The sequence below is a fragment of the Lissotriton vulgaris genome, chromosome 7 (assembly GCF_964263255.1).
Source record: "Lissotriton vulgaris chromosome 7, aLisVul1.2, whole genome shotgun sequence".
Classification (NCBI taxonomy): Eukaryota; Metazoa; Chordata; class Amphibia; order Caudata; family Salamandridae; genus Lissotriton; species Lissotriton vulgaris.
Genome location: NC_141695.1, coordinates 479,691,741 through 479,718,965, shown reverse-complemented (window position 1 = coordinate 479,718,965; position 27,225 = coordinate 479,691,741). Strand labels below are relative to the sequence as shown.

Below are 27,225 nucleotides of genomic sequence, written 5' to 3'. Positions count from 1 at the left end.
AGGGTTTTTAAGGGCCTCCTGCTGCTCTCTGGCAGGGCCAGGTGAGCTTCTTATGTGGCAGCATGTATTCCTGCGGAATTGAAGGCCTATCACAAAGGTTGACTAGACATCTTTCTGATGGTAATTGCTGTATTTTGGTTAAAAACTGGTACTGATGTGGTGAAATCTTTCCTCACTTTTACAGAGTGCAAAAAAATTCTAAATGACTAAGTAATTCTATCCCAAAATAACGTGGCATCACATAACATTATTTACATTTTCTTCCGACACAATTTAGTCAAGCCTGTCGTATAATTTGGTCCACACCTGCCTCATCATTCCAGGAGCCCTGCCTACAGGTTTAGAAAGGTGTGTCAGGAGGGGGGTCCTTACAACTGAAAATGTTGACATGGGGGTCTCGGCACCCAAAAGTTTGAAGACCTCTGCCCTAGGGTCAGCTCCTTCGGCCCCCTCCGCAATACCAAATATGCATAAATTCTGTCTGAGTTGCCTATTTTCTAAGTCTTCAAGTTTAACTTGCATTTGAGATAATTGAGCAGCATGTTTATTCACAGCTGTTTCCGAGCGAAGTGATTTTTCCTCTTTTAGAACCACTCTTTGCTGTAAATCTTCCATATCTTGGGAGACAGCACCAAGTTTACACAACATTTCTTGCAAAGAAGATTGAGTCTTACTACTATCTTCCCTCATCTACTGATAATGAATCTTGGCTTCTTGTTTCTGTTCATTTAGTAATTGTAGTGTCGTCTGAAATGATGCAGACACCTCCCCTTGAAGGGTCCAATCCACCGGTAAGAAAGAAGAACGCTCTAGCGCATTTGAAACAATTTCTTTTGGTGACCCTGCGCTCAAAGCCATCTCGATACCTGCCACTGCTGAATTTACTATGTAGGCTGCACTCTGTAAAGCAGTGGTAGTAGTAGAAGAGAGTGTGGGGGAGTTTTCCACAGATGTTGTTGGTGCAAGAATTATCGCCGGTTGAAGAGTTGATAAGGAAGAAGAAGAGGTTTCCACTGAAGCTTCTGTAACAGGACCAGGTAAATCTTGTCCGTCCATTGAAGCCAAAGTAATTTCTGAATTCTGAGTTACAATGAGTACTTCAGCTGCCTGCTTGTTAGACCCCACTGAGCCAGGTACCTCCATCACAGCATTAAGACCACTTGCATCGCCCACTGAAATGCCCAGGTCAGTAGGGCTATTTCCTGAGAGTCTCATAGCCATTGATTTAACGCCTCCCTTAGCTTGTACCCATTGACTGATAGGGCTATTTTCTGCTATCGCCTTCATAGTACTAGACTTAGGTTTACTTATAACCTTCTTAGTCTTATAATTAGTTTTGCTTTTGAGCTTTTTGATACTGATAGCTTTATCTTTGTCTTTAATTGATCCTGATGGTGTATTGTTACCCAAATCATAAAGGTCCCAGTACTCCTCATCCGTCTCAGCACCATCAGCATTTTCCAAACCCTCAACCCCTAACACTCCCACTTCAACTGGGACTTTGTCTGAAGTAATAGATAGAGTTTGAATAGATGGTGTATTTTCCACAGGATGTATCTCAGATTGAATAGGGGTTATACTGATATTAATTACAGAAGATGCAGCTTGGGTAATCGAGGCAAGAGAGCCTGTAACTGATCCAGTGTTGATATCAGTTTCATTCAAGGGGGGACAGCCTTTTAGTGTAATCTCAGCATTAGCTTTAGCATTGACCACTTTATAATCCCCTTGCAGCATTGATACTCTGATTCTCCCATTTATCTACAATGTTGCCCCCTGTCTCAGGCAACATTGAATTAACTTCCATGGTTTGTAACAAAGTATCGTCAGCGTTAGTCTTAGAGCCGCCCGCTCTCTCCCCCAGTTTCTCTTGCCTACCCATAAGTTGTTTGTTTGTATCCAAAGCCGACTCAGATGTATCGCTGGCAGCATTTCCCACAGGAACCGGGTCGATAGGAATAGTGGTCGTCGATATCGTCAGCGTTTGCTTCGCAGCTGTAGTTGTTGTCCGGGTGTTTCGCGCTTGAGGTTTCGGCGCCATCCCGAAGTAGTCTGCCGCAGCCGTTGATGGAAAAGAACGCCAACAGACCTTCAGGCCAAACCAGCTAACCGCCGACCAGCCCCTCGTAGCCTCAGATGCCAGACGCGGAAATCGAACGAAGCAGAGCAAGCTCCGCACTCGGCTATCAATCAGCCGAAATTGTAGCATCCGCCTGAACTCTGGCCCGCACCAAGCCGCACAGATCCGAGATGTGCTCTCCTGCACCAAGCCACACCACGAGTCAGAAGCGTTAGCAGCGTGCCCGCAGTATCAGGTACTCAATCTTTTTCTTCTTCTCCCGCTATGACAAGTATTTTCACCAAGAAGAAATCCAAGAAATTCCTGCTTTCATTAGCGGAAAAGTGTAATATCACGAGCAAACTCAAAGAAAGCACTGTCTAGCATGCTCACAGCCCGGACCTCACTCAGCGTTCCTCCGCTCTGGCGGTGTCAAGCCGCCATCTTGGACCCTACACCTGGATCTGGAGAATCTTGATGGATGTGATTTATTAAATAATATTATCTGTTCTAGTAGTGATGGTAAGAGACTCAGTTTATCAACAATTGGGCTACAAGGACACTGAACTCAATATTTGGCTTGAGCTCTTGATATTAGGTTGTTCATATTGGTAAACAGTAATGTATAGCATAAAGCCTTACAATCCTTGATATCTAGAGGGGGGGGGTACCTCTCCAAGTCTAAAGGGAATCTGACTAAATCCAAGGTGCATTCACTAATTAAAATGCACAAAGAATATTTGAGAAAACATGAACTCATACACATCATAATGTTTTCCAGTTCCCAAAAAAGAAATTGCCACTTTGAACACTACTCTCATATTCCAGTCTCCGCTTCCAAAGTGTCCATGGTTCCTTTTTTCCGGTAACCTTTCCTTTTGTACCTAATTAAAATCATTTGATCTCACCAGTTCTTCCTCGCCTCATTATCTTTGTAATACAAAGTGCTTTTCATAAGTAATGAATGCAAAGGAGAAAAAGATGCAGAAAAATATTGACTATCCTGACTGTAAGCTTAAGGCCCACAATCTCTCTAACTTAACATTTCTCTTTTAAAAACATACTAGTTCTACAACATACATATAATCCAGTAAATTAAATCTTTAATAGCGAATAAGTCTATATTGTGCTCTACTTCTAGATGTGGAACAATAATTAATACATGTCACTTTGAGCAAAAACAACAATTGGTCACAATTTGTAATGAACGCATTAAACACACCTATGATTCAGTCTCACTAATTCAAGGAGAATGCACTGCTATGAATGAATTTTAGCTCACCACCTTACGATCAAAACATATAAAAGATCAATATCAGCAATTCAGATGTCTCCGAAAAGAAAACATGTTAATATGCACACACATGGATGATAAAACACATACTGGATGCACTTTTTATGCCTTCGGTGCACTGTATCTCATCATTATTATTGTATCACACAAGTATATACGGCTACGTGTAAACCAAGTAAATACATATATATGGCCTAGCAAACATAAAAGGATGTAGCAAAACTGAGCTGTTCTACGTGCAAGCCCCTTCTCTGTGTGTGAGACCACAAATTGTCATAAGCTGGGGTCATTTATGGTGAAGAAACAATCTCAATGGAGTGGCTCTCTACCTGTTTCACGGGCTGATCATGATAAAATGTACCTGTGACAACTGGCAGAGTGTGTATTCTATGGCAATTCTTATAGTTATCCCTATAAATATGAATACTACAAATACACAAATAAATTACTATGGGCCAGATGTAGGTGGCCATTTACCGACTGGTAACGGCCGATTTCGGCCGTTATCAACCGGTAAATGGTCATTTGTGATGTAGGGGCCCTATTTTACTGATTCGGTAAATTTACCGAATCGGTATTTTTACTGATTCGGTAACTTGCAGATGTAGGTGGGACTCTTCTGAGTCCCACAGGCCTTACAGAATCGGTATTTTACCACCCAATCCAATTGGGTGGCAAAATACCGAATCCAGGTGTGCATGCACAAGTGTGCATGCACACCTATTTTATTTTGATATTTGATATTTATGAGCATTTGTAAAGCGCTAACGTTCACTCCCAGGGGAGCATCATGGCGCTGGGCGAGCTGCAGAGAAATAACTGAGAAAGTGGAGTATAATGGAGGAGAGAACTAAATGGCAGCCAGGACCTATGCCATGTGACTGACAGACATGCCCTTAGGGCATGTCTGTGTGCCACATGGCACACGTGCCTGAATTCGGGGTGCTAGAGGTTGTCAAAGTGACACCCCCTGCACCCTTGCAACATTTGGTATTTACCGAATCGGTAAATACCGATTCGGTAATGCCCATTGATTCCTATGGGCTTCAATGCCCATAGGAATCAATTGGCATTACCGAATCGGTATTTACCGATTCGGTACATACCGATTCTTACAGAATCGGTAATTCAATTACCGATTTTCCCTACATCTCCCCCCTTCTATTTTACGATTCATAAATACCGAATCGGTAAAATTCGGTATTTATGAATTGGTAAAATATACTTACCTACATCTGGCCGCATATGTTCTAAATGCACCCTCTGAAAATGCATAACACATAAGGAGACCATTTTTATTTTGTAACGATCATCAAATAGCAATAACAATAAGCATTAGCAGTAACTCTTTTGGAGCCTTAAGCCACAAAGGTTTGGCTGACAGGTGCTATTTGTACACCAATTTATTAATACATTAATATTAATTTTGGTACCAGATAGATTATCATCAAGTGCTTTAAACTTTAGGTCAATGCATAAATTAATTTACTGATTATCTCATTATTTGAGGGCTGATGTCTGTAACCACTTGTTAGACTTGGCATTTTTGGCATGGTTTTCCCTGACTTTTTGCCTCTTCCTACTGTATTTTTTATGATGTGCTGGATTTTTTTTTGCTAGCTTAGAAGCTTTGGGTACTTTGCCACCTCTGATCAGTGTCAAAGTGCAAGTGCTTCGGTTGTAAATTGCTGTTACAATTGGTTCTCCATGATTGGCCTATTTGATTTACTGGTAAGTCACTGTTAAAGTGCACTGAAGTATGCCATGGCCTGTAAATCAAATGCTACTAGTGGTCCTGCAGCATTGATTGTGCCATCCACATGAGTAGCTCTGAAAATACAAATCAGACCTGCCACTGCAGTGTCTGTGCGCAGTTGTTAACTGCCATGTTGACTTGGTAAATGCACTCACTTGCCGGGTCATAACCTTCCCTTTTCATACATGTAAGGCACCCCTATTGTAGGCCCAAGGTACCCCCATGGGCAGGATGCAGTGTATCTGAAAGATAGGACATGTACTGGTGTGTGTGACATTTCCCGATAGTAAAATATTGGTAAGATTGTTTTTCACTATTGAAAGGCTATCTTGGCCCATAGGACAGAATGGGAAATGCTTTGTAACATCTTTCAAGTATAACTTCCCATTAGGACAAGATAGAGAAATAGTTTAGGCTCTCTGAACTCAGAATTTAATCACATATATTTTAGTAAAGATGGGGTTTTAAAATGTGTGTTATAAAATGCCTCTTTCAGAAAGTAGGCATTTTCTTGTTTAACCATTATGTGTGCCTCTGCCTGTTTGTGTATTGACTGTCTGGTTTTGAAGTGACAGAGGCTGGGGATGTGCATTCACTGTAGGAAGCCACAGGGGGGGGGGTTGAGGTGCCCCTAGCCCTTCCTGATTGGCTCAGAGGTGAGCTGAATAGACCTTGGCTCAATTTAGAGTAGTGGGAGGAGATTTCCTTGCACCTGAATATGGCCTGTCTCCTCGTGCAATATTGTCTCCACCCCCTAAGGTCATACCGCACCAGTGAGGACAACACTGGTTTGGACGAGGCTCAGAGACCCTTGCACAAAGATAACAAAGACATTTTTGAGTATTAGTATTAGACCTAAAACCCCAGTGATTTAGACTACTTCTGGAATCAAGAGGAACCTTTGCCAATGAGAAGAGCGGGAGAAACTGGAGGAGGCGTGCTGCCCCTTTGCTGTGTGCTGTGTCCCCCTGCTTGAAGAAGATCTCCAAGGGTTTGAGTAGAGCTTGTCTGCTGTTCTGATGTCTCATCGACACAAAGGCTTCAACCCCAGGTCCCCTGAACTTCCTTGCTGGGATTTTTAACCTGCCAGGAGGTGGCTGGGACTGTGTGGAGCCTCTGGAGGTTGTTTGTGCTGTTATGAGCTGAAAAGGCAATGCAACTACAACAAGACAATTGATGCAATGCTGTGGCTGTTTTCCTGATGCTGCACCGCTGTGTGATGAGAATCTTCACGCATCGCCGCACTGCTGCTGAAACCGATGCAGCGTCTGTCGCTGTTGCATGAATCTATGCATTGAGGGATCGCAGCTTAGGGTACTGACACAGCGCCGCTTGAAGTTGCTGCCTCGATCACAAAGGTATCCTAGATTTCCACACATCATACCTGTACAGCAAGTTTTCTGGGTGCATCATCCACAAACCACAATTATTTTGGAATCGATGCATCACTTCCCCCTACACACTGGATTTGATGCTTCACTTCTCCTGCGTGCAGCAGAACTGTTGCATCGCCTCCACATGCAGGGCCAGCTTCAGGGTGGTGCGACTGGTGCAACCGCACTGAGCGCTGACTTGAGTGGGGGCACTGTGTTTAAAACATAACTTTTGGTTTAAAAGCGCCTGAACTTTCTTGTGTGTCCAGCAGTTTTTAGGCAACAATAAAAAATTTTAAGATAACTCTAGTGATTAATGTTCCTATTCGTGAGAGATCGCAATTTTGTTTAGTGACAGTTTTAACTCATCATAAAGTAGGGCAGCGGGTTCATGTGCCTGCTTCAAAGAATTTACCATGCACACCACAGATATGAGTGTGAGTGAACAGCGAGTAGCACTATAAAAAACAAGGGTTTTTCAGAGAGAGGCTATGAAGAGATGAGGTGCACTGTTGGAGAGTGGTAGTGAGGGAGTTCATGGAGAAGGATGTCATGGGGGGGACCAAAAAATGATTGTCCCACCAGGCGCTGCCAGCGCTAAAGTCGGCCCTAGCCTCATGGTCTCAGGAACTGACTCATATCTTTGTTTTTGTACGCTTCCTATCTCTGCAACTGTTTGGCCTTGTGAATTTTATCACAACTACAGGTACCTTGAGAGAAATCATGGATCTATAGTTTTGTATGAACCAAGTTGTTTGAAACCTTTTTAAAGTCTTATTATTATACATGTATGTTAGATTTATGTTGTGTTGGTCTTGTTGAGTTTAGATAAAGAGATTTTATTTTTCTAAACTAGTGTGGTTAGACCTGGTACAATTGGCATTAGTCTACCTTCCATTTTTAGTAGTTGTCTCATCTGTTTGTGATATGTTATTGCTGGGTACATGCTTTGGGCACTCTGCCACTGCTATTCAGTGCCACAGTGCAAGAGCTACCTATTGTAAATTATTGTGATGGATTAGTGTCTCCATGATTGGCTTCTTTGATTTACCTGTCAGACCCTAGTACAGTGCACCATGTGTGCCCAGGGCATGTAGATCAAATGCTGCTAGTGGCCTTGGAGCATGGATTGTGCCACCAACAGAAGCAGTTTGTAAAGTATGTCTCAGGCCTGCAATTGCAGAGCCTGTGTACAGTCTAGTACTGCCATGTCGACTTGGTAAGTGCACCCACTTACCAGTCCCTACGCCTTCCCTTTTCGACATGTTAGCCACCCCTAAGGAAGGCCAAAGGTCTGGGTGCATTGTGAGTAAAAGGTCGGTTATACCCTGGTGTGTACGGCATGTCCTGATAGTGAATTACAGCCAATTTCAATTTTCACTATTGCAAGGCTACCTGTCCCCATAGGCCAGAATGGGCAGTTTGATTATTACATCTTATAATCCTAACTGACCCAGGGAATATGGTAGAAAAACACATTTAGTATGGCTGAACTCAGAATGATAAAATACATATTTTAGTAAAGTTGTTTTTAACATTCTGTGTTTGAAAATACCACTTTTAGAAAGTAGGTACTCTCTGACCTAACCATCCAGCCTGCCTCTGCTAGGTAGTGCATTGCATGTCTGGTTTGTGAGTGACAGGAGGACTTGGGCTCCAGCAGTCTGATGAGCCTAAGCTGGGCTGAATAGGACCTTGGCTGCATGGAGATTTCCTTTCAGTGCCCCCAGCCTTCATAGAATAGAGAGTAGGAGGAGGAGATTTCCTTTCAGCTGCCTGAAAAAAGGTCTGCTTTCAAAAATGCTGTCTCCACTTCCTGCCAGGAAGCTGCACAGAACTGGTTCTGGGTAGGTACAGGCACCCTCTGCCCTCAGAGGACGAAGGATTTACTAGTATAAATATTGGGGCCCATACTCCAAGACTTTAGATCCCTTCTGGGAATCAAGACAGACCTTTTGCCAAGGAGAAGAACCAGAGAATCTGAAGGAGTTTGACTGCACCTGTGCCAGTGTGCTATTTTCTGGGGTTGTCCTGCAGTGGTTTCTTTATTGCCAAGGAAAGGAGAAAGACTTTTATTGAAACTTTCATCATCTTGAAGAAGAATCTCCAAGGGCTTGAACTGTGCTTGCCCCCTGCTGAAGTCTTAGGGATACAAGACTTCACCACCAACTCCCCTCTGAATTTCCTTGCTGGAAATTCTGTCTGCAGAAGCCTGCGTGTTGTTGGGAGCTGGAAGAGCGACTGTGTGTCCCATCCACAGCTGTTGCCGTTGCATCCCTGGAGAAGCATGTTGCCACCGCAAGGGTTGCCGTCGCATCATCATAGAAGCGTGTCTTCGTTGTAGCTGTTTGTCGTCGCATCACCGGAGAAGCGTGTCGCCACCGCAATGGTTGCCGTCCGATCACCTGAGAAGCGCGTCGCAGGGCCTGTTGCAGCTCAGAAGATCCAGAGTTGCAACACGGCCGTCGGACATGCAAGCATCGCCTTCACTTCATGGCATCACATCAAAGACGCCATCTTGTCGCTTCGCACTGGACGACGCATCGTATTGAGGTGCTATCTTATCGCATCGCAAACGGGACAAATATCAGCTGCCCATTGCTCGCATTGCCCCTGCAACTATTTGTGCCTTATTTGTGCTTGATTGTAACTGCATCGTAGCGCTATATTGCCTGCTGAGCTGCGCAATAATTAATAATCGATTGTGCATTGCTGCCTTTAGCTGATTGATTTAATTGTGCCTGATCGTGCCGGTGACGCTTCCCCTTTTAGACCGATTGTTGGGGTCCCAGTCTCGTCCTGTTTGGCTCTTGGCTTGCTGCCATTTTGTTGTTTGTTGTTGTGCCTTCCAAGCCCGGCTCTCCACCCCGCTCCCGCCTCCCAGCTGCTCCTCCCTTCCACAGAAAGGTTAGGCTCTACTCTCCTGAACTAGCGCTGTGAACGTCCTGAGCTCCTCAGAAGCGGTCGCTCCTCACTCTGCTCCCCGCTCACAACCCGGTATCGTAGCGCCATACTGCCAAATTGCTCTTTGCCTTAAATATCAGCTGCCCATTGCTCGCATTGCCCCTGCAACTATTTGTGTCTTATTTGTGCTTGATTGTAACTGCATCGTAGCGCTATATTGCCTGCTGAGCTGCGCATTAATTAATAATCGATTGTGCATTGCTGCCTTTAGCTGATTGAGTTAATTGTGCCTGATTGTGCCGGTTAAGCTTCCCTTTTTAGACCGATTATTGGGGTCCCAGTCACGTCCTGTTTGGCTCTTGGCTTATTGCCATTTTGTTGTTTGTTGTTGTGCCTCCCAGCTTCTCCTCCCTCGCCCCGCCCCCTCCACTATCTACATATGATAGATGCTTTTGCGCGCAGCGGTCGCGCCCTATGCACGCTGAAGGCGCGCCAAAGGTAAGCCCTTCTACGCCCGACCGCGCCCAGCGCCAGACCCCCTGGCCCCCGTAAAATCCACTCCACCCGCATAACGTACGACGCCACAACCCTCTCAGCCCTTAACCCCAGCCGACTCCCAAACTGCTACCAAGCTGCCCCAGGACACACCCATGGACCCTTCACCTGCCACTCCTGCAAGTTCGACTACATCAGGACCCACATCAAATCCACAAACTCCAAACAGAGCTCCGACACTAACCACCTGAAATGCATCCTGCTCAACACCCGCTCGGTCCACAGACACGCCATTGAACTTTGGAACCTACTCGACACTACATCGCCAAACGTCGCCTTCCTTACAGAAACCTGGATGAACGCCTCATCAGCTCCCGACATCGCCATAGCCATCCCCGACGGCTACAAGATCATCCAAAAGGACTGCACCAATCAAACAGGAGGAGGCATCGCCATCTTCCATAAGAACACCATCCGCATCACGACCAGTTCAGACGATAACCTCGCTACCGCCGAACACCTTCACTTCCAGATCCACACCGACCCCAAGACCACACTCAGAGGCACCCTCATCTACAGGCCACCAGGACCCCGCACACAATTCAGCGAAGACATCATGACTTCATCAGCCCACACGCTGGAGTTCTGGACTAAATAAGGTCCAGAGGTGTCAGGGATAACACCCGAACACCCCTGAGTTATACCTGTCTTGGTGCACAAATAAAACAGAAACACGGGCTTCTCGATGGTGGCGTCAAAGACCAAAGGTTTATTACTGCAGGGACACAGAAGTCACAGAAACTACACACGGGCAGATTCTAGGAGCCTGTTCGATTTGCACTAAGTGAGTTGCTCCTTAAATACACGTTTTTTTAGCTGTAGGCAACATTCTACACATACTCGTATATTTCTTAACTTTGTATCCCAAACAATTATTATTTAGCGTCAAACAGGAACCGCCAACAAATTTCTGATGTCAAACATTACGAATGAGGGGTTCCCACTGTTCAATCATAATCCCATGTCATCTTCTCATTCAAGAGCCGGACCGCCTCATCGTAAATTTCGTTACCTCCCCCTAATAAAGACCCAGAAGGAAAGGAGCAGAGCCAGGTGTAGAAGATAGAAAAACAGGATAAGAGATGTTTGTGGGTAGTAAATGGGCAAGGCTACCGACTTCGGCCGCCTAATCATGATCAGGCCAACGAGCACGAGAACCAGTATGGCAGGACTGGCCTCAGGCAGAGGAGGCAGCTTCTGCCGAGTCATGCGGCCACAGCGTTTCTGAACTAGGGTGCAGGTGTCATTCACAAGGTGAATCGCCGGCTAAAGCCTACGTGTCCTTTAGCGAAATGAATTGATTGGAGGTCACTGTTTGTTCATTGACTATGTGAGGGCAAGATGGATGCCGTATTCTAAAATGGATGCCGTCGGTGTACCGGAAATGTGCTCGTAACGAGAGTGCTCTTGCTCATAGCATAGCGAAAACACCAGGATATACTATATGGATCATTTACGGTTCACTGGTACCGAAATTATAGGTTTACGATAATGTCAAAAACACGGGTTCGAATCGTCACGGAACCTCAACGCCCTCCCCTCTGAGGACTACATTCTACTGGGAGACCTCAACTTCCACCTGGAAAAGAAAAACGACAGCAACACCACCACCCTTCTGGACAACCTGGCCAACCTCGGACTCAAATAACTCGTTGACAACCCCACCCACTATGCCGGGCACACGCTCGACCCAATCTTCCCCTCCAGCAAGCACATCTCCTTCAACCACACCACAGTTCTCCATTGGACGGACCACAGCTGCGTTCACTTCAACTTCAAAAAGACCATGACCCACAACCTCCCACAACCAATTCCCCGAAGAAACTGGAACACAATTACCACCGACCAGCTCTTCACATCGCTTCACCAAAACCCTCCTGCCAAATGATCGGACCCAAACCAAGCAGCCACCAACCTCACACAATGGATCACCCACAGCGCCGATGAACTAGCACCCTTGAAAAACCATCAAATCAAGCAAGGTAGCAAAAAAGCTCCCTGGTTCAACGATGACCTTAAGAAATCCAAGAAGTTCTGTCGCACCCTCGAGAAAGCCTGGAGAAAAAACCCAACCACTGACAACCTCACCACCTTCAAGAACGCCACCCGCAAACACCACCAACTGATCCGATCCACCAAGAAATCAGCTTTCAAGGATCGACTTGACAACAACGCCCACAACAGCAAGGAACTATTCAACATCGTCAAAGAATTTACCAACCCCACCGCCGGCACCAACGACATCACTCCTTCCCAAGACCTCTGCGACTTCCTAGCCTCATTCTTCCACAACAAAAAAACCGACATACATAACAGCTTTGAAAACCAGTCCGGAGACCAGTCCACTCCACCCACTTCCGAACCAATACCCCCCTCTAACAACCTTTCCGCCTGAACCCAATCACCACTGAAGACACCATCCGCCTGATGAACTCCATCCACTCAGGATCGCCAACCGACCCATGTCCCCACCACATCTTCAACAAAGCAGACTCCATTATCGCACCCCATCTCTGAGACATCATCAACTGCTCCCTCAACTCTGCTACCTTCCCGGAAAGCTGGAAACATGCCGAACTCAGCGCCCTTCTGAAGAAACCCACAGCAGACCCCACTGAACCTAAGAACTACCGCCCCATCTCGCTCCTCCCATTCCCTGCCAAAGTCATTGAGAAAGCCGTCAACAGTCAGCTCGCCGCCTTCCTCGAATCCAACAAATCCCTCGACCCCTCACAGTCCGGCCTCCGAGCCAAACACAGCACCGAAACCGCCCTCATCGCAGCAACCGACGACATTCGAACACTACTGGACAATGGAGAAACAGTTGCCCTCATCCTACTTGACCTCTCCGCAGCCTTCGACACAGTCTGTCATAGCACCCTCATACAACGCCTCAGCAACGTCGGAATACAAGGAAAAGCATTGGACTGGATCATCTCGTTCCTCGCCGGAAGAACCCAGAGAGTCCGCCTCCCCCCTTTTAGATCAGAGGCTACTGAAGTCATCTGCAGCGTACCACAAGGATCATCACTCAGTCCCACCCTCTTCAACGTATACATGAGTCCCCTCGCATCCGTCGCGCGCCAACACAACCTCAACATCATCTCCTACGCAGATGACACCCAGCTGATCCTCTCCCTCACCAAAGACCCAAACACCGCCAAAACCAACTTACACGAAGGAATGAAAGAAGTAGCTGAGTGGATGAAGAACAGCCATTGAAAACTGAACCCGGACAAAACGGAAGTCCTCATCTTAGGTTCATCCCCCTCTGCTTGGACGAATCATGGTGGCCACCGGTCCTGGGAACCGCCCCCAAACCTACGGACCACGCACGTAACCTGGGCTTCATCCTAGACTCCTCCCTCTCGATGACCAGACAAGTCAACGCCGTCTCATCATCATGCTTCAACATCCTACGCATGCTCAAAAAAATCTTCCATGGAATCCCCACCGAAACAAGAAAAACGGTCACCCACGCACTGGTCACAAGCCTACTGGATTACGGAAACACCCTTTACTCCGTAACCACAGCCAAACTACAGAAAAAATTCCAACGCATCCAAAACGCCTCAGTCCGACTCATACTAGACATCCCCCGCCAAGCTCACATTTCCGGTCACCTGAAAGACCTCCACTGGCTCCCCGTCAACAAGAGAATAACGTTCCGTCTCCTCAACCACGCACACAAAGCCCTCTACGACCTAGGACCCGAATGCCTCAACACGCGCCTGTCCTTTTACACCCCCACCGCCAACTACGATTGTCCAATCAAGCCCTCGCCGCAATCCCGCGCATCCATGGATCCACCATGGGGGGAAGATCCTTCTCCTACTTAGCGGCCAAAACCTGGAATTCTCTCCCCACCCACCTCCGCCTTACACAGAACCACCTCTCCTTCAGAAAGCAACTAAAAACTTGGATATTCGATAAGTAAAGTACCCCCCTCCCTCAAGTGCCTTGAGACCCCCTGGGTGAGTAGTGCGCTATACAAATTTTTGAACTTGAACTTGAACTTGAACACAAGATCGTGCAATCACCTCCTCTTCGATAAGGAAAAGACGCATCACCTACTTTACGCAAGCACTGAGGAACAGATGCATCGCCTCTCCCCGAAGCAAGAAATTGATGCATCGTTCTCCCTGCGAACCGTTTATCTTGCGTTATGCATCCTAAGGTACTTTGTGAGAAACGTGTTGCATTTACCATCTAGAGTGAACTAAGCTATTTCAACCAATAAAAAGTAATTTTCTTAATACTGTATTGCGGATTTTTGTCATTTGGGTCGTGTTAAGTCTATATAAAGAATACTTATTTTTATAAAACCTGTGTTGTGTCTGTACTGTTTTCACTGTATTACTGTATGTGTTCACAAATGCTTTACACACTGCCTCTAAGATAAGCCTTCCTGCTCGTGCCAAACTACCCCAGTGTTTAGCAGGGGTTATTTTAGGAGTGTAGCCCCCTTACTCTGACTAAAAGCAAGGGTCAGCTAGACACCCCTAGTTCTAACAGTGTCCATTTGTGGTGTTATCACTGTATTACTGTGTGTTTTGAGTACAAATAATTTCCACATTAGCTTATTTGATACATATATCTGCTAGTGCAAAGCTACCCAGGGGGTGAGCAGGGGTTATCTAAAGTGTGTATCCGTCTTACCCTGACTAGAAGGAAAGGGTCCGTATTTAGACAAAAATACCTACCTCAGCCAACTAGTGACCCATATTTCTAACACCACTGTATAAAAGCCCCAAATTGTGGTTCAGAGCTCTAAATATTTTATTCATGACAATTGGATGAAATCAAACTATATGTTAAGTGTTCAACCTTAAATACATACACAATCTCAGGGAAGAGTTTTGCCTCATAATTTATGCTTTTAAATCACGTATTCATTGAAATGTTACTTTCTGAATGCATTGACTCATTGGAAGAACTGCATTGTATCAACACTATAAATATCATATGGTGATTTCTTGTTTATTGTGGATCTTATCCCAAAGCAACTATTGAACCTCCAAAAATATACCTTATGGACTCTGGAGTAGGTATGATGACTCCTTTTCCACTGGCATTGCGAAGTCCACGCAATACAGATCTCATGCTGAACATGGATTTCTGGCCATTGGATCCATTTAATGTAAGTATGAAGTATTATTTAATAGCAAATCGGTTTCTTATCTTCTTTTGTCTTACCTTTCGGCGATGCATCATTCCCTTCCATATTCCAACTTCCCTATTTCCAGAATAACATTTGCTTTATTTTATCCCACATTACGAAGCAAGGTCAATAATTCCGTAGAGGAATTATTGACCGCTAAAACTAAGAGTTACCTGTATGTTTCTAGAAGCAAATATTTATATAGTTTTGGAAGGATAAAAGGAAACAAAAAACAAGCAATAATAATACAGTACTGACACGACAGAATAAAGTGACATAGTGTATCTTACCAGAAATCAGTTAGCAGCAATATGGACAATATGACAGACTAATAAAAAAGTACAGTCCCAGCAGTAAAGTTGACCTTAAACACAGCTGATGTTCCGTGCATTTAAAGCAGTTAATATCCACGAGCCAAAATGTTATAGTACTAATGAGATGGATAATGTGTCATAGTGCGTATTAGAAGAAACAAGTAAATACTTTTAGCAGAGTACCATTAAAAATACTAACATCCACATCCACATACCAATTGTCTTATCGCCTAAGAAGAACAAACAGATCATATATTTTAGGAGCTCCTCTGAGCTAAGGTACTAAAGTGCTATTGTACTGTAACTTATCAAGGATATTGCGATACATAAAATTAACATGTGACATTGTGCAAGTTGAAACAGGTAGAAAACATACATCTACATAATACAAACTACAATGGAAAAGAAAACTTTTTCTTAACCCCCTCTAACTATAATAATAAAGAGCAATCATGAAATAAGATATAAAACAACAGAAACTCAAGATAAAAAGTAACAGTGTTAACATTAAGACACATAAGTGAAGAACAGACCCCCTAAAAGTAAAAAAACTAGAAAATCAATGAAACAAATCCAAGATCACATCTCCCACAAGAGGGGTATAGTAAATATTATCATCACGCCAGAATACAACACTTTTAATTTGAGATAATAAGAGCAAGCCTCAAGATATCTCGGATTGCACTTAAAGTAGTGTCACGTGGCGCTGTTAGCCTGGGAAGAAACACTGCCATTTTAACATGCACACAATTACTTTTGACACTCATTTGCTTGCATGGCAGTGCAGGGTTAAGTTTCTCCGAAACCAGATGGCTTACAAAACCACTTCACAAGTACAATATCACAACACCTAGAACATTTCATACAAGGCCTCAAAAAGGTGCAGAGCAGGAATATCGACGGAAAAATATTGAGAGACAGAAATATTCCTGCAAAAATATCATGGGGAAGAAAAATTGACAGCAAACATATCGTTGACAAGAATATCGACTGACAGGTAGGTAATATCGATTTCAAAAATAACATCTTAAGTCTTGTTTACAAAAATATAGTTGACAAAAATATCAAATTATTAATAATGTTATGTATTTTAGTGTTTTAATGAAAATTGTTTGTCACTTTATTATGTTTTAAAATTGTAAAAGTTATTAAGTAATTTTAAGTTTAATTTTGTGTTTTTAGTTTCGTATCGGGTTGTGGGTTTATAGGGGAATAGGGTGGGAAGTATTTTAATTATATAGATTTAAATAATAATTTCTAGTAGTTAATATTATTTTTTTATTGAATTTTGTGTTTTTAGATTCGTAGCGGGATTGTGAGTTTATATGGGAATAGGGTGGGAAGTAATTTAATAATATAAAATGAATTGAATAATTAATGTGTTAATTGATTAATTAATAATAGTTTGATACTTAGTTGTAAATTATTTCAATGAATCAATTAATTATGTTAATTGTTTAATTAATTCTAAGTGTGTGTTGTGGTGTTTATATGTGTAATTCGTTTTTTTATTAATTAATTATTAAATATTTTGAAAATAATTTCCATTAATTAATTATTAATTATTAATTGTAATGGTGTAATTATTTGTAGGTGTGTGTTGTGGATATTGTAGTGTCAATGCATGATTTTTATTATCTTTGTTAATAATAATATATTTTAATTTATATATTAGTTATGTTAATATTAGAAATTAAATGCAATAAACATTTTGATGTGTTTGGTTTTTATTGCAGTGGGATCCAGCACTCTCCCTACTGTTGCACTCACTGAAGTGGGAATAGTAATTTTTACCCCTCCGCTATCCAGGGCATTCCCTACTATTTCACTCACTGGAGTGGGAATAGTATTTTTTCCCCTCCGCAATCCAGCGCATTCCTTATTGTTGCACTCACTGGAGTGGGAAATGTAATTTGTATGTGTTATCAACAGAGACTAGCTTAAATATGACCAATATTGTTAGGACTCTGATTAGATTTCTCACGGGCACCTCCTTGGTGAGTTCATGAAGCCCTCACCCACCAACCTGGTTGGTGGCATGCTTCATCATCGGGCCCACCCAGTGACACCTAATGTGTCCCGGGTGTGCTGCGACGCTTGATTACAGCAGAGCTGGTATTTTACTGAGAGTGCAGTGTGAGGTGTAAAGTGAAATGTGAGTTAAAACGGCTTGGCGAGGGTCCCAGTACCCGAGGGTCAATTAAATTTTTAATAACTGGGCCCCCGTCAGCGGTTAAAATAAGGCTTTGGGATGTTTAAGGGAGGCGAGTTACTGCCTCCTACATCCATCATTTGGTTGACATGTTTCAGCCAGTGCCTTAAACTAAATCTGGCTTTCCTCAGGACCTTTGTAGTGCAGGTTAAAAAGGATTGTAATCCAGGCTATGTGTTACACTTACTAAGGTGTTTCTCTAAGTGTGAGAGGGGATTCCCTTCTTATATATGCCTGTACCGACAACATTGAAGATATAGACAAAACATGTAAGAAGAGGAGAGTCAAATAGGCGTCTTCGCCACATAGTCATATACATAGAATGCCGAATCTACAGTGCTCAGGGGGTAGACTACAGTCGGCAAAAGTGTAATGGCACTGGTGGTACCATTAGTGTGATTATCGCAAATAACTGGGGTTGGTGTCGCTAAAACACAGGTATCACACATATGCATGAGATACAAAGTGTGATGGGGCATAAGTAAACACTCTCACGCTTAGATTTTGCTGCCAATGCTTCCAGGAGCGAAGCGGTAAGGGGTTGACCCTGTAGGGAAATAATGTTGGCCACTGGGAGTCAGAGACCTGTAAGGAGGGAAAAGCGCTTACCCAGAGATTGTTGCTTGGAGGTTGTCATACTCACAGCTTTTCTGGTCAGAGCCTGCCTTATACCTGTTGCACCATCCTCATACTCCGGTAGAAAGAGCTGGAGTTTTTTGTTCGTTTTTATATGCTTGCTAATTGGATTGACTATTGGTACCTGTAGCTGGGAGTAAGAGCATAAAGACAACCCCAGGCGTGTTCCTAGCTGTCTGTTCATGGGCGGTGGAAAGACACTAGTCTCTAGCACATGCGCGGTGCTGCTCGTGTCTATTGCGCATGAGCGGGGGCGAGACACTAGTTATTAGTGCAGGTGCGTCTGCAGATCTAACACGGTAGAGTATGTGTCGTGTTGAAGTATGCAATCTGCCACTATCAATAGTGCGGGCATGGAATTTCAAGGAGGTGCATTTAGCTCTGGCATAGTGTAATGAATCATCACAGGTTGCTGTAGGTGCGGGAGACTATGGCTGGGTATGACAACTAGTCACAACCCGATATGGGTTGCGTACGATTAGGGGTGGTAGCCTCAGTTGATTGGTAGTTCATAGGTCATCTGGGTTGAATGGGTACTAGTAAAGACCTCTGTATAGAGGTTTACGTCAGCATGTGACTGAGTTCCAAGGGATCGCATCGTTCATGCCATTGATGTGTGAGGAAAGGCGATAGATCCAACGCTGTTCTTTGCTCATCAGTTTTCTTTCATTGTCTAATGCCTGCTCAGGGATTTGTTCGATGACTGTCCATGTGAGGTCATTGGGGTTATGGCCATGGGTGATGAAGTGGTTGGTTAATTTACTGATGTTTTTCTTACACCTAATGGTGCTTCTGTGCTCAGTGACCCTAGTGCGTATTGTGCGGGTGGTCATGCTGATATAGCGGAGACCACAGGAGCAGGTGAGAAGGTAAATCACATTACGTGAGTTACAGTTGGTGTGGCTGCGTTGTGTCCACACCTTGTTAGGTTCTAGGGTTAGAGTTTTGGTGTGGGTGGTTAAGTGACACACACTGCAATCATTGCAGGGGTAGTGTCTAGTTATTTTTGGTAGGCCCCATGCATTCAGAAAGTCGTTCGGTTCTTGTGTGTTATGCGTTTTGGGACGGGTGTTAACTAGTTGGTCCTTCAAGTTATTGCTTCTCTTGTAAGCAAAACGCGGTATGTCCCACTGCCTCTGGCCAGAATTCAAGATCTTCCAGTTCTTCTTTTTTTTTTTTAAGTTTGATTTTATTGAAATAAGAGAAAAAGGGGGAAAAAGGAACGAGGGAAGGAAAGAAGAAACAGCAAAGGGGTATAATAATAATTACAACTTAAGGAAAATTACAAAGTATAATAAACAGATATTACAATGAGCATGTAAAACATGAGCATGTACAGTATAAAGAAGATAAATAAATGTTCTGCATACAAATAATGAAAAAACATGAAATAAAAAGGCAAAGTAAATTCAAGGTGGTTTGCGAACTTCAACAGAATCAGGAGCTAAGGAGGGGCAAGCAGGAGCGGTGGAAGAGAGATAAGAGACCAAAGGGAGCCATAATAGGTCTCGCTTGATATCTAGTGAGATGGGATTGACATAGTTTGTATCCAATCGGTGGTGGAAACAGACTGCATTCCACCAAGAACGATAAGACACATTGGCAGCATGTTTCCAATTAGAGGTAATAGTGTGGAAAGCAATAGCAATTAAGAGATCCAGGAGTTGGTAGTGGCCAGGGGACGGAGGGAGGTTGGGAGACAAGGAACCCAGAAAAATCAAGATAGGGGAAAAAGGGATTTGGAGGTGGAAGATTTTCTGAATTTTGGCCCATACAGAAATCCAGAACTGGGAAATGTGTGGACATTCGAAAAGCATGTGTTTGAGATCAGCTGAGGGAAAAGGGCACGACAAGCAGGTGGAAGGAGTATCAGGTGAGAAACGTGAGAGGGAGAGGGGAGTAAATAAGGTTCTATGATAAAGAAAATACAAATTTTGGGTAGTATTAGCAGCTCTAGAGGTTTCATGAAGTTTACACCAGATCTTATCCCTAAAAAAGGGTGGACCAATCCTGAGAGAAGTCAGATTCCCATGTAACTTCAAGCTTAGATTTTGCCCTATCTACTGAACAACGAAAAGAATTGTAAAGAGAAGAAGCGGAGGGAGAAGATTCCAGCAAGGAGGAGGTGGTCTGACGATCAGTAGGTAGATCATATGAGGGAGGTAGAGACTGAAGAAAGGAGATGAGAGCAGGTAAAAGCGAATCATATTGACAGCGGCTGCTGGAAGGTAAGTGAAAGGAGGACTGTAAGACTGAGAAAGATAAAGGAACACCATGAGAGAGTAATTGAGAGATCCAACATAAACCACGTGAGTGCCAGACCTTCCAGTAAATCGTGCGATTACGAATTTGAAGACGAGAATTGAACCAAATAGGTTGGTCATGAAAAGATTGAGAGGAAGGAAAATATGAAGACAGGAAGGGAAGGAAAAGAGTGCGGCAATGGGAGATAATTGGAGTGCGGAGGCGGGCCAGGCAAGAGGTGAAGGACAAAACTTCACAGAAAGTGAAGGGAGAGATGAAAGAAGATTCCATGGACAGCCATACTGGAGGATAAAAGGGGGGATCATCCGAGAGCCACCGAGCGGTTTGTTTCATAGAAAAAGCTCGATGGTACTGCCTAAAGTCCGGAAAACGGACACCGGAGTGAGCTTTATCTTGTCGAAGGGTCGCAAGAGCGATCCTGGAGCGTTTACCGCGCCAAAGGAATTTCAAAAGCAGAGAATCAATTTTTTTGAAGAAAGAAAGGGGAATACCTATCGGGAGCATGGAAAGGGTGTAGAGAAGGAGAGGAGAAAGCATCATCTTGATAGAATTAAGGCGCCCCACCAAGACAAAAAGAGAGGATGCCAACGGGTGAGATTAGTGTCCAACTTTTTAGTGAGATAAGTAAAATTAAGCTTAAGAGTATCCGAGAGAGTAGGAGCGTATAGGACACCCAAGTACTTAATTTTGGATGGTTGCCACGAGAAACCGGATTGGGCGAAATGATGGTGGAGGCAGAGAGAATTTAGAGGAAGAACCTCACATTTGTCAACATTCAATCGATAACCCGATACCGCAGAGAATGAGGAGACTTGTTGCAGAAAGGAAGGTAGATAGGATGAAGGGTCATGGCAATAAAAGAGGATATCATCCGCATATACTGATAGTTTAACCTGTTGGGAGCCAAAATGAAATCCGGAAATGGTATCATCCTGATGGATTTTAGTGAGAAAAGGTTCTAGAGCCATAACGAAAAGAAGAGGAGAAAGAGGACAGCCTTGACGTACACCCCTATGTAAAGAGAAATAATCGGAGGTCATACCATTAACAAAAATGGAAGCTTGAGGATTAGAATAGAGCAAGAAAATGAGGGAAATACATTTTGGAGAGATGCCAAACCAGTGAAGAGCTTGAAACATAAAATCCCAACCAATCCTATCAAAAGCTTTTTCTGCGTCTAAGGATATAGCCGCAAAGGGAAGATTCAAACGGGGAGATTTGCTGATAATGTTAAGGAAGACACGCGCATTGTCCGAAGAGAGGCGGCCTTTCACGAACCCAGATTGTTCCGGGCCAAGTAGGTCAGGAAGAAGGGGATCCATTCGGAGAGCGAGAATCTTAGCTAGTATTTTATAATCCGTGTTAACGAGAGAAATCGGGCGGTAATTTTTGCAAAGAGAGTGATCTTTATCGTCTTTGGGAATCAGGCAAATCAAAGCCTGCTGAAAAGAGCCGCTCGAAGCAGAAGTTGAAATGAAGGATTGGAAGAGAAGGAGGAGTTTAGGAAGAAGGAGAGAAGCAAAGTGGGAATAAAACTCAACAGTAAAACCGTCGGGCCCAGGGGCTTTACCATGACGCAGTTTAGAAACCGCCAGAGAAATCTCCGATAGGGAGATATCAAGATCTAATGAAGCGAGATTAACATGGGAAGTAGGAGGGGAGGGTAATGCTTGGAAGTAAGAGTCAAGATCTGAGGGTGAAGGAATGGATTCAGGAGTATATAAGTCATCATAAAAGTTGACGAATTCAGAGAGAATTTCCTTATCTTTAAAACAAGAGGCACCTGAAGAAGTACGGATGGATTCAATTTTCGTACGTTCCTTCCGGATTTTCAAATAGTTGGCAAGGAGCTTCTCCATCTTATTTTTACCACCGTAATATCTGGAATTACATTTTAATAACATGTTAGAGGCTGCTTCGGTCGTGAATTTGTTGAAGGAGATCTTCGCTTCGATAAGACGTTTAAGGGAGGATTCGGAAGAGGAGGAGTAATATTCAAGCTCTAAGCGTTTATTATCTGTCAGGATTTGAGCCGATTTAGCTTCCCGAAGTTTCTTTCCTTTCGCGACGAAGTTGATCATAAAACCCCTAGAGGCTGCTTTGAAGGAGTCCCAAACCATGATGAAAGATGAATCAGGAGTATGATTAACACCTTGGCTGCTATGGGGTTTTCCCGCTGTGCGCTGGAAAGTGATATTTTCCATTGTTCATGACAAGGTCAGCTCGTCAAACTCACAGCGCAGGTAACACCCATGACGAGCTGACCTTAGGCATGGGCGGAAAATCCGTTCCGCTCGCGGATTTTGCGGATTTTCGGGAAATCCGCAATCCGCGAGATTTGCGAATTTCCCGCAAAATCCGCAAATCCGCGAGCAGCGGATTTTGCTCGCACTGCTCGCACTGTTCGCGTGAGTTCGCGCCCCGCGAATAAGTGCAAAATTGCAGAGATACGATCTTAGCAAAACTGAAAGTAACTACTTACCAGGTTCAAAAGTTCAGGCACATCATTAGTAGCCATTTCCTGTAGTGCTTCCTGAGGGGCCCCTCCAGAGTTCAGTTGCCAGTTGAAACTATTACGTGACCCTGCTCTGAACCTCAGAATAGTTACACATATGCCACAAAGGTCCTGAATTACAGCTAAGGGAGACAAGCAGGAGCCAGGCTGGAAGTTAAAATCCATTAATCAGCCCCTAATTCATTATTGTCAGTTGGGGCAGGGCAGGTGTTGTAACTAATTTTGCAACAATGAAAGCACTTAGCAAGTGCAAAAGATCACTAATCAGGGCGCACTAAGGAAGCAGGTGCCAGCTAAAAAAATATTCTGTGACACATTAATCAGCCCCAAATTAATTCAGGTCACTTGAGGCAGGGAAGGTGTGCTTTGCTTTGCCGAAAATAATGTACACTGGACAACCAGAGGGTGTGGTGATGAAACAGAGGGTGGCATGGGTGGGCCAGAGGGTGGCATGAGTAGTCAGAGAGTGGCAGTGGTGACAGAGAGTGGCAGTGATGAAGAAGAGTGTCCCAAACAGGCTGGACACGTAGAAACAACAAGTTCGCAAAACTTGCGACCCGACAGGTAAGTTCGCAAATTGCGAAATTGTAAAAACCCTCGCGAACTGGCAGAAACACGGGCGAACACAAAAAAAAAAAAATCCGCAAATTCGCGGGAATTCGCGGATTTTGCGGATTGCGAATCCGCAAATCCGCAAAATTCGTGAACGCGAGATCCGCAAAATTCGCTCATGCTTAGCTGACCTTGTCATGAGCATGGAAGGGGTTAAGAAGGAAAAACTCGTTAGCAAAAGTAGAGAATTCGGAGCAGAATTTGGGGTCTTGAAGCAGGGTGTTATTAAATCTCCATCGGCCGGAGGGTGGAGAAAAGGGGAGGAGATCTAGATCCACAAAGACAGGGGCATGGTCAGAAAGGAGGATTGAGCCTATTTCAGAACGGATGACATGTTGAGCTAGGGACTTGCTGAGAAAAATGTGATCAATGCGGGATTGGGACTGGTGCGGGGGGGAGAAGAAACTGTATTCCCTGAGATCTGGGTTGCATAATCTCCATATATCCACCAGGGCATTGTGTTGGGAGGTTTTGACAAATTGAGAGTGCATTTTGGAGGGAATAAATCTAGTCTTAGAGTTTCGGTCCAAGAAGGGGTCCATAATCTGATTGCAATCACCACCAAAGAGAATATATTCCCCAGAGAGGGAAACAAGCTTGTCCGAGATAGAGGGCCAAAAAGATTTATCAATTCCTGTAGGAGCATACACGTTGAATAACGTGAGTGGAATGTTATCAATTAAAAGGTTAACAATGACCCAACGACCATTAACATCACATTCATGCGAAATAGAGGTAACATTCAACTTTTTGTGAAGTAATATCACAACACCATTCTTTTTATCGCCAGTAGGAGAGCAGAAAACGTGGCCCACCCAACAACGTTTCAATTTGAGAGCCTCCTCCTCGGATAAATGAGATTCCTGGAGAAGGGCAACATCTGTATGCAATCTAGCAAAATGCGATAGAACCCTTTGCCTTTTGATGGGATTGTTTAATCCCTTAACATTCCAAGTTGTAACTCGGAATAAAACAGTAGAAAAAGATTGATAATAAAAACATGCTTAACAAATGCAATGAACAAGAAAAAATTGTAAAAATTAGAAAAGAGAGAGAAACGAGACTAGTCGAGTGCAAAGAATAAGTATATGAGGATTGAAGAGAAAAATTTGAGAAGAAGAAATTAGATAATAGAAAAGTATAAAAGAGAGGAAAGAAGAATGTAGAGGAGAGGGGGAAAAAGGAAGGTGAAGACATAAAAGCAGAAATGGTAAGAAAAGTCAGAAGAAAAAAGGGAGGAGAAAGAACAGAGACCAGACGATCAGAAAGACAGTACACGTCCAAAACGGACGACTGAAAAACTTACTTACGAAAACGAAAACACCAGAACAGGAATGGGGTGGCGGAAGCGGAGACGGCGACCGTGACAGCCGGGGTCGACACCAACCCTCCAAGATACGAGACAAAAAAAATGGGCAGCATACATGGATCATAGGATACGATAGGATGGAGAGGAAGGAGACATATCTGAAAAAATGAGAAAGAACAAATTAAGAGAGGTGTGGGAGTCCAAAAGGATCAAGAAAGTAAATATGGAACAAAAATTATAACAGGACCAAAGGCTAAATAACATCCATTATGGTAAACATCAGGTGGGGATAACAACCAGGGATAAAAACATTAGGAGAGAATGCAACACAACTATCACATGGAGGGATACTCAGGAGAACAGGAACCATGAGGAGAGGGAAACTCAATACAGCAACAACGCTAAATAAGAGAACGCCAAGGCTGCATCATGGGAGAATCAAAGTGAATAAAAAGCTAATCAACCAGGCTTGGAAGTGTCCATAACATCCGTCACATGTTGTTGAAGAAAGGCGCGCAGAGCTGCGGGATCCTCATAAGTGATTGTCTTGTATATGTATGTAACCTTGAAAAGACACGGGTGCAAAAGACCATATCTGGCGCCAAGAGCTCAGAGTTGAGGTCTCATGTCCAAAAATCTTTTTCTCCGATCTGCAGTAGCCTTGGAGACATCCTGAGAGAGGTATAGACGATGTCCTTCCCACATAATTTGTTTTTTGAGTTTGGCGGCTGAAAGGACCTGCAAGAGGTCAGTGATCTGCAGGAACAGCATAATGACGCCCCATGGCTTTGAGGTAGTCTTAGGACCGAGGCGATGAGCGCGTTGGCTGTTGATGGAAGACAGGGTCGGAGCATCCAGAATCTTGGCCAGGAAGGACTGGAAGAAGAGAGTGGGTTTGGTCCCCTCTGTGAGCTCCGGAAGTCCGTATAAGCGAAGGTTGTTTCTGCGGTTTCTATTTTCCAAATCCTCAGTTAGACGTTTAAGTTGTAGGATCTCTGATTCTATTGAAGGGATGCGTGAACAGGAGGAATGCAATGAGTCTGAGGACAATTCCAAAGAAGAAACCCGGGAGTCCAGTGATGTCCACTTTTCCTGCATGGCTTGCATGTTGCTCGTGGTGGCCTACATAAAGGGTTGAAAGCCCGTAGCTCCTCCAAGATGAGCTCCATAGCAGAGGCAGCAGAAGTGGCACTCCCAGGAGATGGTGGGTCCATCTTCAAGCGTTTGGAAGAGGTTGAAACGGAGGAAGTAGACAGTTTGCCTCCAGAATGGTTCTTAGGAATGGCCCCCTGCTGAGAATCAGATTTAGCCGGCATACTCTCTTCCATATCTTGTGTAGGAGTATCAGAGTCAGAACTAAGAGGCAGCTTTGAAACCGTGGCTATCTTTAAATTGCACAATTTCCCCATGTATATTAGGGGAGCAAATAAAAAGACTGAAAAAGTCAATAGAGCAACAGGACCTCTTATGATGTAGTATATATCGTAATAAATACAGCAAATGCAGTTAGAAGAGGGAACTACACCTCAAATTAACATAACGACAACGGATGAATTGAAAAATTGAACATAATTTGCGACAAGCTTGAGGGAAGAAATGCTGCTCCAGATGGATTTAAGTGTAGAAAACATTGGAAGAACATAAGGAGGCACGGCGCACATCCATACAGTAACACAGAGGTGGAGGAGCAAAGAGGGACGCAAAAGGCGATGCGTCATACACTGCTGAAGCGCTGTTAGGAAATAGAATTATCCTGGGAAAAGCAGGCAATGTCAAAAGCGCATAAAGAAAGAGTGCTTCATGGGGGAGCTGTTGAAGAAACACCTGCGGATCATATTGAAAGTCCGAGGAGCATCAGGTCGTGAGGAGAATCACCAGAGCCTCAAAATGGCGCACATAACTGTAATGGCAAGCTGCAGGAGGTGAAACATGCAGGGAAAGATGAAAGTCACTCTGTAATGCTCACCAGTAAGTTGTAGGGTGAGAAGAGCCCACCAGAGGGCGAAGGAGTAGAGCAGGAGCTTGTAGAAGCCTCCAGGTGGCCGTCGCTCGATATCGCGGCTGCCAGTCAAAATGGCGGCCGCAGGTCACTGGAAACAGGACTCCGTCAGAAAACACCTCCGAAGCGGCCGAAACCGGGAAATAATGAGGGCGCTAGGCTCTCCTCATGTTCCGGTGGAAGAGCCTTGGAGCATGTCCGCTGCAAATGCGGAATATGTGCCTGAAAGCGGTGAGGTGCGGAGGTTGGTGGCGGAGCCTC

The 27,225-nt window shown here is 44.1% G+C and overlaps 1 protein-coding gene across 1 annotated transcript in view; it reads left to right on the top strand.

The window, feature by feature from the left end:
- The window catches only part of LOC147701913 (cytosolic phospholipase A2 gamma-like), a 1,137,524-nt gene that overhangs the window by 955,649 nt on the left and 154,650 nt on the right, over positions 1-27,225 (top strand). The window contains exon 13 of the mRNA XM_086930543.1: positions 14,945-15,081. Within this exon, the coding sequence (XP_086786669.1) occupies positions 14,945-15,081 (137 nt within the window). The remainder of the gene's footprint in view (positions 1-14,944; positions 15,082-27,225) is intronic.